This window comes from Bos taurus, chromosome 24 (genome assembly GCF_002263795.3).
Source record: "Bos taurus isolate L1 Dominette 01449 registration number 42190680 breed Hereford chromosome 24, ARS-UCD2.0, whole genome shotgun sequence".
Taxonomy (NCBI): Eukaryota; Metazoa; Chordata; class Mammalia; order Artiodactyla; family Bovidae; genus Bos; species Bos taurus.
This window is the reverse complement of record NC_037351.1, coordinates 43,154,887-43,169,142: the sequence shown is the minus strand read 5'-3', so window position 1 is coordinate 43,169,142 and position 14,256 is coordinate 43,154,887. Positions and strand designations below refer to the sequence as shown.

The 14,256-nt window shown below is 44.8% G+C and overlaps 1 protein-coding gene and 1 long non-coding RNA gene across 7 annotated transcripts in view; one reads left to right on the top strand and one right to left on the bottom strand.

The window, feature by feature from the left end:
* Nucleotides 1-2,234: 2,234 nt before the first annotated feature.
* LOC132343780 (uncharacterized) lies at nt 2,235-3,983 on the bottom strand. The gene is made up of 2 exons (XR_009492735.1): nt 3,896-3,983; nt 2,235-3,662 (listed from the first exon to the last, which is right to left on the bottom strand). It is a non-coding gene; the product is annotated as an uncharacterized lncRNA (long non-coding RNA).
* PTPN2 (protein tyrosine phosphatase non-receptor type 2) overlaps nt 3,973-14,256 on the top strand; it is an 86,322-nt gene continuing 76,038 nt past the window's right edge. For 5 of the 6 annotated variants that reach the window (XM_059880975.1, XM_059880974.1, XM_005224263.5 and 2 more), the window contains exon 1: nt 3,977-4,118. In XM_059880975.1, coding sequence (XP_059736958.1) covers nt 4,050-4,118 — 69 coding nt within the window. In that variant the 5' untranslated portion in view covers nt 3,977-4,049. 6 annotated transcript variants of the gene reach the window in all.

Below are 14,256 nucleotides of genomic sequence, written 5' to 3'. Positions count from 1 at the left end.
CCCGGTAGGCTGCAGTCCATGGGGTCTCGAAGAGTCGGACACGACTGAGCGACTTCCCTTTCACTTTTCACTTTCATGCATTGGAGAAGGAAAGGGCAACCCACTCCAGTGTTCTTTCCTGGAGAATCCCAGGGACGGGGGAGCCTGGTGGGCTGCCGTCTATGGGGTCACACAGAGTCGGACACGACTGAAGTGACTTAGCAGCAGCAGCAGCTGTGCTGGGTCTTTGTTGCTGTGCAGGCTCTTCTCTAGTTGTGGTGCAGGCTCTTCTCCTTGTGCTGACTTCTCTTGTTGTGGAGCATGGGCTGTAGGTGCACAGGTTCAGTAGTTGCAGCTTCGGGGCTAATAAGGAACTCTAGAGCAGAGGATCAAGGGTTCTGTCGCATGGATTTAGTTATTCTGCAGCATGTGGGATCTTCCTGGATTAGGGATCGAACCCGTCTTCTGCACTGGCAGGCAGATTCTTTACCACTGAGCCACCAGGGAAGCCCCAAAATAAGGTCCTGAATCCAGATTTTGTTGAGTTTGAAAAGCTTCACTAGATTGTTTTTGTTCAATCGAAAAGTCATGTCTGACTCTTTTGTGACCCCATGGACTGTAGCCTGCCAGGCTCCTCTGTCCATGTAATTTTCCAAGCAAGAATACTGGAGTGGGTTGCTTTTTCCTTCTCCAGAGGATCTGATCCAGGGATTGAACCTGCGTCTTCTGCACTGCAGGTGGGTTCTTTATCACTGAACCACCAGGTTGCTTCAAAATTATTTAACATCTGTGGACCCTCAAGCCACTTCACTATACAAGTCAGGCTCCTGGACACCTGTCTACAAGAAGTTTCATTCAAAAGAAATGAAAATCCAACTACATAACCTTTGAAAAATACTTTAAATCTTTCTTATCAGTTTTCTTCAAGTCTTATTCCAGGAGTTTCCACAGGATAGACCTCAGAAACATTCCCTGAAATCCCTTTTTGTTCATTTCCTCCTCTGCTCTCTCTGCACCCACCATGTGTCTCACCACTGAAGATGCCATGAGGACCAGCAGCCAATGGAGGCCACACTGAACCTCTCTAGGGAGGCTGATGGAACCACGTAGGCAATGTAGCTGATCTCTGTTCATTTTGTCCTTCACCGTCAATGCACATGTTGCTGGTATGAGAACTGCTTGCTGCCTTAGAGTCGTAGCTACACACAGCATATGAGGGCAAACCCACAGAAGGGAAGCACTGCACCCCCAGCCAGCATTTGCCAGAGTTACTGAGGGACCATGTGCATCTGGTGACAAGAACTGCTGCTGTGAGATCACGATTTGATGAGCTGTTTGACCCCAACAGCCATGAGGAATCCCAGGAGATATTATGCCTTTAATTTAGTCAGTTTGAAGGATGGAACTTCGGAAACCAGGACACTTACATTGTGGGGCATTTCTTGAGGGAGAGTGTATGTATTCCTCAGTTATATTCTGTCAGGGTTTATTGGCTGCTTAATGTTCTGTGTTACAGTTTCTTCTTGGTCCAACAGCTTGCTGGTTTTCTCTGACCAGTATTTACATTATCTTACTTGTGTAAGGACACTTTAAAATACCCAAGTATTTTAAACCTCTCAGGTAGTTCTTTACCACTGAGCCACCAGGTTGCTTCAGCATTGTTTAACATCTGTGGACCCTCAAGTCACTTCACCATACAAGTCAGGCTCCTGGACTCCTGAAAATCCCCTGGAGGAGAGCATGGCAACCCACTCCAGCATTCTAGCCTGGAGAATCTCCGTGAACAGAGGAGCCCAGTTCATGGGGTCGCAAAGAGTCAGAAACGACTGAGACTAAATGTCAATGTCAAGGACACTTTAAAATAATGAAGTATTTCAAACCTCTCAGGTAGCTCTGTTCCACAGAATTTCGATGGTTTGTGTGCTCTGCAATCCTTTAGCCACTAGCCTGTGTGGCTACTGAGATTTGAAATGTGGCTAGTTCAACTAAGGAACTGAATTCTTAATTTCTGTTAAAGAAAAAATCTATGCCTGACACTTGTAGAAGATGATGAGGTAAAAGGAAGACTTTATTCCAGCTGTGCGTGGGGTGAATACTGTGACAGGTATAGGGGACACCACAATGGGTCTTGTAGTGGGGGAGGGACGGGTTCAACTCCAAATTCTGAATAGGAAGTGGGAATTTATAGTCAAGTGGGGTGTCAGCAGATGGAAAATTACTAAAAGGTGTTAAAAAAAACCCAGAATTCAACTGAGTAAAATTTAAAGATTTTATTGGCTTTATTAAATGATTCGTGTTTTGGGCAAATGGACAGAAGCTCCAAGGAGCTACCCAAAACAAACGACTTACAGGCAGAAGGGAGCTGGAACAAGGGAGTTATTCCAGGCAGAGAAGCAACTGGTTACTACAAGGTTGAGGGAAGTCTACCTGGCAGATCACCTACCTAGTGGTGATTATTGAATCTTGATTTACTCCTTTAAATCCCATTTCTGGGAGAGCTGAAACTATCATCAAATCTAGATTGGTGACATGGGACTTTCCATCGACTTCCTTTTGGGCCTGTAGTCTTGTTTTTAACAGAGGCAGCACAGGGGGTTCTGGGTGAGCTGACCTAATAGGATTCTAGGTAAAGGCAGGGCAGGGAGATCAGATGTCACGCGAGGGATGCAAAGATGAGGAACCTGACTAAATATCAAGAGTGATCAGATACTGAGAATGGGGGCTTCTGGCTAACTGACTCAGCAGGATGGCAAAAATTTGACAATGCAGAGAGAAACAGGGCAGTCCAAAACTCAAGACCTAGCTGAAAAAGAGCTCAGAGAATCTTGAGTAGAGTTTGGTCAAGAAGAGAATCTTTGTTATTTCATTTAATTAAAGTTTAAATTTCAGTTTTGGACAGCACAGCTAAATTTTTCTAACACGTCACATTTCTACTGAAGGTGATAAGCTATTCTAAGAACGCAAGTTTCCCTATAATGAATTATCTTACTGTAAAGGGAGATGATTTCCATAATCAGCATGTTTGTTTGTTATGAGATGATTTGTTCTTTTTACAGGTAACAAAAATCTGTATAGTCAAAGCTATGGTTTTTCCAGTAGTCATGTATGGATGTGAGAGCTGAACAATAAAAAAGGCTGAGAGCTGAAGAACTGATACCTTCGAACTGTGGTGCTTGAGAAGACTCTTGAGAGTCCCCTGGACTGCAAGGAGATCAAACAAGTCAATCCTAAAGGAAATCAGCCCTGAATATTCATTGGAAGTACTGATGCTGAAACTCCAATACTGTGGCCACCTGATGAGAAGAGCCGAGAGCCGAGAGCCGACTTATTGAAAAAGACCCTGACGCTCAGTGAGATTGAAGCAAGCCAGGAGAAGAGGAGGACAGAGGATGAGATGGTTGCATGGCATCACTGACTCGATGGACTGAGTTTTAGCAAACTCTGGGATACGGGGAAGAACAGGGAAGCCTGGCGTTCTGCAGTCCATGGGGCGCAAGGAGCCGGAGACGACTGAGCGACTGAACAACAAAGGTAACACTAACTTTTAAGCTGTATAACGTTTACTTAACAAGCTGTCGTCTCCAACCTCCAGGAGACGTTGCCTCTCCTGGTGTAACGGCGGTTTATTTGGCACAAAACCCGCGGGGGGCCAGGCGCAGGCATCAGTCCCAGTTTACATTATCCTAGAGAAGAAAGTGGGGCACATGCCGCTAAACTGACCTAGATGATGTTCAAAATAAAATTCAAACCCCGGGGCGCTCAACCTGCAACTCTCCCTGAAGCCCAGCCTCTCCGGCCTGCCCGCCCCGCCCCTGGGGCTGCCTGGCCCCGCCCCCTCCACCTGGGCACCGCCTGGACCACGCCTCCCGCGGCGCCCCGCCCCGCGTAGCGCAGACGGCGCGCTGACGCCACGCACCAGGTACTTTCCCCGCGGCCGGGACGGCGTGGGGGCGGGGCGGGGCTGGCGTGGAGCGCGCATGCGCGGCAGCGGCTGCGCGCTGCCCGGATCGTGTGGGGCCTGAGCCTCTCCGCCGGCGCAGGCTCCCTCGCGACAGCTTGCTCCCGCCGCCATGTCGGCTGCCATCGAACGGGAGTTTGAGGAGTTAGACGCTCAGAATCGCTGGCAGCAGCTGTACCTGGTGAGTGGCGGGCTCACAGAGCCGCCGGCGTCCCCCTCAGAGGACCGGGCTCCCGCCCGCAGGCACCCGCCGCCTCCCCCGCCTCCCGTTGGGGCGGAAGTGGCGGCGCACTTGCGCCGCCCAGGGCCTCTGTGCTTCGGCGCTCGGGTTGGGGAGGCCGCATGCGCGCAGGCGCAGTGGGCTCCGAGGGGCGGTGCCGGTGGCGGGTGTGGGCGTGGCCGGGACAGGGCAGGGGGCGGCTGAGGGTCGGGGGTCCTGGGAGGGTCGCGGGACCTTGGCTGGGCGGTCGGCTCGCGGCTGCCTGAGCGCCTTCGGCGCGCGGTCGCCCCCTCAGAGCTTTCCGGAAGGAGCTCGGTGAGTCAGGGGAGGCTCCAAGGGGCTGCCGCGCGACCCCAGGCCGGGCCGGCGGGGTCGGGTCTCCGCATGTCGTGAGGCGGCTGTGCGGACGCGGGCGCCTGGCTTGATTTCTGGTCTCCTCGGGGAGACGTGCCCTGGGACGGTCTCCCGACTCAACCACGGACCTTTTCTGTGCGAGTAGAACTTCATTTTATGTCTTCAAATGATCTAGTTGTCCGCTCCCTCCTGCTAATCATTGCATGTTGTTCCCAGGATTATAGTGAGTGGTGTGAGGTAAATGTTGTTCTGGCTCCTCAGGTCGCTGTCTGTACAGTCAGACGACAAAAAGGGCTTTCCTGTAAATCTACTTGCTCCCGGGTTTTTCCCCCTTCCCGTTTAATTAGATGAAAGTTCCTCTTGTCATTATGTTCGTAATGTAACGTTTTCTTCTTGAGCACGTTAGCAGGACGTGTAATAAATACCCTGATCGACGTGGGTCAGCGTGCGTTAGAATTGGGTACTCACTGCAAAGAATACTGGTAAGGATTTTCCCAATAATAGGAAGTTTTAAATGCGGATTCTCGTAGGAAGCTTTATGTGAGAGGGTGCCAGCTGTGTCTTCTCTAGTTACATTTGTATTAAAAGAGACGACTGTCCCCAGGTTGCAGGCAGTTTATCAGAATCCAGGTTTGAGAAGAGGTGGTGCTTGCTACAGCTTCATTCACCTGGACATTTTGATAAAGCACTTTTGACTTTTTTTGTTTTCATTAGTAAGTACCCTTGAATATTCCATGAGAACTATAATTCATCTCATCAGAAAAATGCATTTATATCCACTAAAAACTGTATTCAATGGCATGGAGTTCAGGAAACTCTTCATGGGCTTCTGCCTAGGAGTCCTTTAGTGGGTTGGTCAAAGCTCTTCATTTTAATTTTTTTCCTAAGGGAAGGACAAGAGCTTTAGTTAGGTCAGTAAAAATCATGCAGATGGTTTGGAAATACCGAAGGCCAAGTACAGAATCTTGACAGACAACAGTTTTTAAGGACACAGGTAGAGAAAGGGAAGTTTGCAAAAAGACTAGAGAGGAATAGCCTTAGGAATGGGAGTAAATCGGTGGTGGGTGTGGAGGGAGCTGATGGTCAGTAGGCATGTGCTGTAGTGGGCATCAACAAGGTCACAATCCAAGAGGCCCATTGAGTTAATGTCTCAAAGATCAACAGGTTCCTTAAAGAGAGCAATTTGAGTGGAAAACAGAAGTCAGATGGGGGACAGAGCTGGAATGGTGCCTTGAAACCCCGCCACAGCTCCTGAGACCACGGGTCTTGCCTCCCCATGTGTCTTTCTTCCCACTTTTCCACTGGTTTCTTCTGCTCCTTGAAATGTGCTGTCTGTCCTCTTAAGACCTTTGTAGAGACAGTTCTCTTTGCCTCCGCACAACTTTTCTTTCCCTGTTTCTTCCCACCTTTGCTTAACTACCTCCTCCTCGTCCTTGGATTCTCACTTCCTCGAGGAAGGGGGTGGTTTCCCGGCCCTCCCTGGCAGGGTGGGATCCCCTGGATGTACCTATGGCCACCCCTTTCAAGGCCGGGCATTGGCTGTGATGCAGAAGCACAGGACTTCAGGACAGCAGTTTCCATTAAGCAAACCACTGTTGTTTGAGTAGAAAAAAGTGTTTCAGTGGACTTTCTGCTTTGTAGATCACAGCAGAGGGTATGTTGATGATAATGTTTGAGAAGAGTTGTGCTTTTTTTGGCAATACTAATTTGGTTAGGAAAAGAAAGGCTTTGCTGTTGAGCAAAAAAAAAAAAAACTGACTAGAACTAAGAGCTAGACTTGCTTTTAGTGTGTGAGAACTTTTACTTTATACCTTATCAGTCAAAGTCCTGTAAGAAAAGGAAATGTATTCTTTTTAGTCTGAACTCTGGCCCCTTACTCCTTTTTGCCCTCTCTGAACAGTTGCTTTTACAAGGTAACTTGTGACATGGGAGGTTTCTGGGAGTGAATGACTGGATTAGAGCTCACTCTTGGTTGCTTGTGTTCAGTGCCTCATCAGGATTCCTGCAGGACATGCATCTATCTAGTGGCACTTAATATGTGTTTATTGAACACTGACTTCCTACCACAGAAGGGTGACTTGATGGTTTACATGATCTGGAAGGAGCGGGGGAGGCTAAAGAGATAGGTTGGAGATTGAAGAAAGAGAAGGGATGAATATTGGAGCCAGAAGCTTCAGGAAGTAGGGGCTGATGGGACCAGGAGCACAGTGTGGAAAGCCTTGCTGTGAATGGGCCCGGCTGGCAGAAGTGAGATTGCTGGAAAGGTCTAATTTGGTCTGATCAACAAGCTAGTAGCATTAATATAGTCTGAGGTTAATTCTAGCTTTTTGAGAAATGTTCACGATCCCTTTCTGCCTTTCCCTTGTTGCTGCTGATTGCCATGTGAATCAGCAGGGGCATTAGAAGGGCAGAGGAAAGGAATGGAATTGTGTGAGCCTTTCGGGGAAGAAACTAAAACTGTAGGGAAGTGGCAAAAGCTAAGTTATGGAGTAATGTTTCTTGTAAGTGGTAGTTCAGGAAGAATTCGGGTGATTAATCAGAGTTTGTGGAATACTTAACTGGTCATTTTTCTTCAATAGAAATTCATGGTTCAAATATTGTCAGAGTAAGAGCAGTTTTTATCATTTGTGAGTCAGCTGATTTTTAGAAGTAAAATATCAAATGAACTCTATTCTTCTGGCACTTACCTTGGCAGCCAGTGTGGAGGAAAAATCAAAGCTGTCTTGTTCTAAAACTGTTCCCTTGCAGTATCTGTTCCATGTTCTGCCAGCCTTAATGTAAGTACTCAGGGCTTGCTGCCATATTAAACTCCTTGATTTCCTTGAGAATCACTTGTGTTTTCACACCTTGGAGTCTTTGCCTGGACATACTAGACAAGTTGGACATACTCTCTGCCTACCTTACTTGTCTTGGAAAATGTCTTCAAGACTAGACATCAGTCATTTTGTTGTTGTTTAGTCGCTCAGTCATGTCTGACTCTGTGATCCTGTGGACTGTAGCCCACCAGGCCCCTCTGTCCATGGGATTTTCTAAGCAGGAAAAGTATGTTGCCATTTCCTTCTCCAGGGGATCTTCCCGTCCTAGGGATTGAACCCATGTCTCGTGCATTGACAGGCAGATTCTTTACCACATCACCACTGTGGCAAAGCTATTTGTTCCTTTGATTCTGAATGCTCTCTCATTAGCATATGAATCCCATTGTTGTACACCTGTCTGCCAGTCTGTGTAGTTCCTTGGGGACTGCCTCATTTTCCTTTGTTTCCCTACCATCTGCCTGTAGCCTAAGGTGTGCCTGATGCTCAGTTAGCATTCACTAAACAAAAGTACTACTGTGAGATGTCAGCACCTTGGTTCTTCCAGCTCCTCACTTGCCGCTGAGGTGACCCCGTCTAGCACGAGGTTGTGACTGCTGTAGGGTTACCACATCCACTAGGAACTCACAGCCTGTGCTCCTGAGTCTCACTGCAGCCTGCCCTGCTCTGCCAGCATGACAGCCTCTGTTGCTTCCTTTATGATCTGCTTGAGACAGTGGCGCTGAAAGAATCATGACATTTTCAATGGCAGGAGAGAGTGGGATGTGTTATAATAGGTTGGTCCTTGTGGGACTGGAGGCCTTGAAAACCACGTCTGGGACCCATGGATTAGACTGGAAAGGGATTTCCAAGTGCCCTGAAACTGCAAACTTATTTGAATGCCCCTGGGGATGTGGTTTCTAGGGGATTTCAGGGCTTCAGTCAGATTCTTAAATGGAACTCTCTGATTCCTCAGACGGTCAGAACCACCATTTTAAGGAAAAGCAACCCGGAGAATGATACCCTGGTGAAGGATATAGAACTGGAAACAGTACTGTTTCGCCTTTGACAGGTTCTGTAGGTTGTGTTCATGGTGCTGAGTTGTGTCTGACTTTTTGACCCCATGGACTGTAGCCCGCCAGGCTCCTCTGTCCATGGCATTTCCCAGGCAAGAATACTTGAAGTGGGTTGCCATTTCCTCCTCTGGGGATCTTCCCAGCCCCAAGATCTAACCCACATCTTCTGGGTCTCCTCCATTGGCAGGCGGATTCTTTACACTGAGCCACCTAGGAAGAAGCCTAGTTCTCTAGGTTATGGATACCTAGAATCATGGAATTCCAGATGGCTGCATTGGCCCTGCACTTTCTAGCTTGCTCTTGTTCAGGGTATTGACTTTAAAACAGAATCTCCAGTAACCCTTTTTGGTTTCTCCTAGATCATTAGTATCCACAAGAATTTGCTATTCCCTGTTGGAAAACTGTCACAGTTCTTTTTTTTTTTTTTTTAATGTATCTATTGATTTATTTGGCTGCACCGAGTTTTAGTTGTGACATACGAACAGTTAGTTGCTGCCTGTGGGATCTAGTTCCCTGACCAGGGATCGAACCCGGGCCCCCTGCATGGGGAGCACAGTGCCTTAGCCACTAACACTAGGAAGTAGCTAGCCACTAAGAAGCACAGAGCCTTAGCCACCAAGGCTGAGGAAGTCTGTAGCTCAGCTCTTGGTGTCTCTTCCTGCAGTTCTGATCCCCTGCTTGATTGCTTTGTTTTCTTATTCTGTTCTCTCTCCAGAGAGTAAACCATAGATAAAATCTAGGAAAGCAGAATTAAAATTTACATAAGTGCTAAATTAAGTTAAATGCTCTTCACTTTCTCAGCATTCCTATGATTTGTTTCCCCTGGAAATTCTTACCTAGATTCTCCACACTCTGTTCCCTGTTGGTCGCGCCATTAAAATTTTTATTTCTTACTGGTAAACTGTTAGGGGCAGAGAATATTTAAACCTACTAGTTTATTAGAACCTTTGATAATACCATTACAACATAGCAGCTGATAGCCAAGGAACAAATATGGTTCAGCCAGCTAGTGTTAGAGCATGTGAGTTCTGACTCTGCTGTTCTGAGTGGAATATTAAGCTTTTCTGTTACATTCTTAGTTGGGATGATGTTCTGCCTGCTGGGCTGTTGTCTGAAATGAGTACAGTGCTATTTTAAATGTATTGAGTATAGTGATAATTTAATGTAGTATTTATGGTGTAGTAAACAGTGAAATCCTTGCTTTTAAGGATCGTGGACACATTTAGACACGCAGCAAGATTAAAACCTGTGAACAAGAGACATGACCACATACGTACAATTCCCCTAGATTTGGTGTATGATTTCAAGGGCATCATAGGCCCTGAGGACCATTGGGATTGTTGACTTCCAGGAAACTTGTGTCTGTGGATTTCTGGCATTTTTCTGTTTGTTTGTTTTAATATGCTCCTACTCTTTCACACCCAGTACTCTAACTTAATAAGCTCATTGTTCTGTCGCTTTGTTTGGCTCACGTCTCTATCACTGATAACTTTGTGTCACACTGCCTGCATTCCTCTAGAGAAAGTCTCATGCTGAATTACTTTGTTTCTTTCACTGTATTCAAACAGTTTTGTATTCTGAAAGCTATCATTTCCTCTTGACAGTTTGCTTAGTCGTGCTTCCAGGAGTTCTTAAAGTGGGCTGGAGTAAGGTTCCTGGACGGTGGTCCGCTCCTCCTAGTTAAGGTTGGGACCTCAGACAGTCCAGGTTCTCTATGACAGTGGCAACTGTATCAACCAATGAAATTACAAAACGTAGGTGATGTGATGTGAGGTTAGTTGCTCAGTCGTGTCTGACTCTTTGTGACCGCATGGACTGTAGCCTGCCAGGCTTAGGGTTGCCATTTCCTTCAGGGAATTTTCCCCACCCAGGGATTGAAACAGGATCTCCTGCATTGCATTCAAATCATAAGTTTTTATTTTTTGAAATCCCTATTACTAGTAGTAATATCAGGGTAAGAAAATTACACAATATTAAACAATATTTTAGTACTTGGTACATACCTTTTTTTTACATAGTATACGGAAAATGTATCCTTGTACTGTAGAATATTCTATCCTGAACTCTTGTGATGAAACAGCAAGTAAGAATTTAGGAAATGGGAAAAGAGATGTTAATTTTATAAGGAAAAAAAAAATCTTTAAGATAATCCCAAATTGGTTGTTTGTAATTATGGGAGAAATACCAAAATTTCTTCCTTTATACTTAAGATCCCTAAGGGAATCCTGAATTATATGATGGCTCAGTGTTCTCTTTATTAGTCAGATGTTTTTGCCTGTACTCTGTATGAAGGTCCTGTGGATGGACACAGTGAAGTGTGAAGCTAAGTGTCTCACATCCTTCAAACTCCATTACTTAAGAGTGTTCAGGCTTGGTTATGGCTCTGAGAGTGCCCTTCACTGTCTGGGGAGATCAGATTCCTCCTGGTGTATGTCCTGCTGTGTATCATGCTTTCTGAGAGGCCCTCTTTGAGTAAGAGAGTTTAATAAGAATAAAATAGCTTATCTTGCTTGAACCTCCTCCTTTGTATCAGACAGATACTATGTAACTTCATGTGGATTATCTCACAGGTGGTTGCACATGAGAAAAACTGAGATTCAGCTTCTCCAGATGTATGCTGCAGTTAACCAGCAGGTCCAGATAGGAATCCAGTACTGAATTCTAGAGCTCATGTTTTAATACCTGAATAAGTAAATGGCTTGGTTGGGGTTTCAGGAATATGGCAAGAGTGAGAAAAATATAGAAGGGCATGCAATGCAAGAGCAAGTCACTGCTCCTACCTTTCCTGGTTCCTTCCTGTGGGCGATCACTGTGCTTCTCCATTCACACCCATCTTTACCTGCCTGCCTGCCTGTCTCCCCTCTCCCTCCCTCTCTCTGTCCAGCACCATTAAAACAAATGTTAGCATACTGTTTTACACCTTGCTTTTACTCTTACATATAGAAAATCCTTCCATATAGATCTCACGTGTTCATTTTAACAGCTGAACAGTGTTCATTATTTAAGCACTCATCTGTGCACATGTAGGTTATTTCTGGCCGTTAGCTGTTACGAGCAGTGCTGCAAAGAGCATGTACACACACGTCCGCGTCAGTAGTGTAGGAAAGTGCCGGTTTCCTACACCTTTGTATGCCTAGTTTTTAATCTTTGTTCATGAGGTGGAAAATGGTCTTACTGTTTTTGTATTTTGCAGTTCTTTTCTTATGAATGAAGTTTAACAGTACTTACTTTTAAAAGTCACTTGTATTTCCTTTCCCTTTCTGGTATGTTAGAGCTCTTTACATATTAAGGAAGTTAAACCTTTGTCATATATTACAAATATTTCTTCAAATTTTATTCATAATTGTAATATTTATTTGTAATATTTTTCAAAATATATTTTTCCCTTATTTATGATAGTTTTTCATGTAGAAAATTTAAATATTAATGAAATGAGATTTATCAGCCTTTTCTAAGTTATTGTGCCATAGCTCAGAGAGGCTTTCTCTGTTCTATGATTACAAAAAAACTTTCTCCAATGTTTTTCAACAATTTTATGGTTTTATTTCTTTTATGTTTGAATCATTGCTCAACCAGGGTTTGATTTTGGTATGAGGAATGAGGTAGACACCTTATCACATTGTTTCTGTGGTTAAATGTAAGTAATTTGCCATTTTCACCATTTTAATGTATACAATTCAGAGTCATTTATTCCATTTACAGTGCTGTGCAGCCATCATCCCCATTTGCCAAACCCTTTCAGCACCCTGAACAGAAACCCTGTCCCCAGTAAGCAGTAACTCCCTATTTCCTCCTCCTCTGGTCCCTGGTGACCTCTCCTTTACTTGAGCTCTATGAATCTGCCTCTCTACATCCTTCATACACATGGGCCCGTGTAGTACTTTTCTCTTTGTATCTGAATTATTTCACTGAACATGATGTTGTTAAGGTTGAACAATGTCATCTGTAGCAGCCTCATTCGTTTTTATGGCTGAATATTTTTTTTTGTATGGATATACCACATTTTGTTTGTCTGCTAATGGATGTTTGGATTGTTTCCACCTTTTGGCTCTTGATAATAATACTGCTGTGAACATTGGTGTGCAAATATTCATTGGCATCCCTGTTTTGTTTTTTTATTTTTCACTGGTCTGGGTCTTTGTTGTGTGCACAGGCTTTCTCTAGTTGCGTTAAGCAGGGACTACTCATTCATTGCAGTGGCTTCTCTTGTTGCGGCTCCTGACCTCCAGAGCACAGGCTCAGTAGTTGTGGTGCACTTGGTGTGTGCGATCTTCCCGGATCAGTGATCAAACCCGAGTTGCCTGCATTGGCAGGCTGATTCTTATGCACTGAGCCACCAGAGAAGTCCTGGAGTCCTTGTTTTTAATTCTTTTGGTTTGGACATACAGGTAGAATTGCTGGATAATACGGTTCAGTTCAGTTCAGTCATTCAGTCCTGTCAGACTCTTTGTGACCCCATGAATTGCAGCATGCCAGGACTCCCTGTCCATCACCAACTCCTGGAGTTCACTCAAATGCACGTCCATCGAGTTGGTGATGCCATCCAGCCATCTCATCCTCTGTCGTCCCCTTCTCCTGACCCCAATCCCTCCCAGCATCAGAGTCTTTTCCAAGGAGTCAACTCTTTGCATGAGGTGGCCAAAGTACTGGAGTTTCAGCTTAAGCATCATTCCTTTCAAAGAACACACAGGGCTGATCTCCTTTAGAATGGACTAGTTGGATCTCCTTGCAGTCCAAGGGACTCTCAAGAGTCTTCTCCAACACCACAGTTCAAAAGCATCAATTCTTCGGTACTCAGCTTTCTTCACAGTCCAACTCTCACATCCATACATGACCACTGGAAAAACCATAGCCTTGACTAGACAGACCTTTGTTCTATATTTAACATGGAAGAGCTGCTAAACTGTTTTCCACAGTGGCAGCAACATTTTACATTCTCACCAGCAATGTTTGAGAATTCTGCTTTCTTCATACCCTCACTAACACTTTTTATTTTCCATTTAAAAAATTATGGTCCTGCCTAGTAGTTATGTCATTGAGGTTTAGATTTGCATTTCCCTCATGACTAAGGATGTTGAACATCTTTTTCATGTGCTTATTGACTGTATCTATATCTTTGGAGAAATGACTGTTCCAGTCCTTTGCCCTTTTTTGGTTTGTTTTTAATTAAGACTTTACTGGAGTCGTTTCAGGTTCACAGCAGGATTGAGAGGAAGGCAGAGATTTCTTATATACACCCCTGGCCCCATACCATTATCAGCGTTCCCCACCAGAGTGGTACATTTGTTACAATCCATAAACCTACACTGCCAATAATCATCCAGATCCATAGTTTAACATTAAGATTCACTCTTGGTGTTGTATAATCGGTGTGTTTGGACTAATGTATTATATGACCTCTGACCATCACTGTGCCATCATCAGAGTGTTTTCAGAAATTCTCTGTGCTCCACCTTGTCATCCCTCCAACCCCTGACAACCACTTATCTTTTATTGTCCCCATAGTTTTGCCTTTTCCAGAATGTCATATAGTTGGAATCATACAGGATGTAGCCTTTTCACGTTGGCTTCTTTCAATTAGAAATCTGCATTTAAAGTTCGTCCATGTCTTTCATGGTTTGATAGCTCATTTCTTTTTCACACTGATTAATATTTTGTCATCTGGGTGTATCACAGTTTATTTATCCATTCAGCCTTTGAAGGACATACTGGTTGCTTCCAAGTTTTGGCAATTATGAATAAAACTGATAGAAACATCCATGTGCAGGTTTTTATGTGGACATAAGTATTCAGCTCCTTTGGGTAAATACCAAGGAGCCTGATTGCTAGGTCATATGTTAAGAGTTTGTGTAGTTTTGTAAGAAAGCACCACACTGT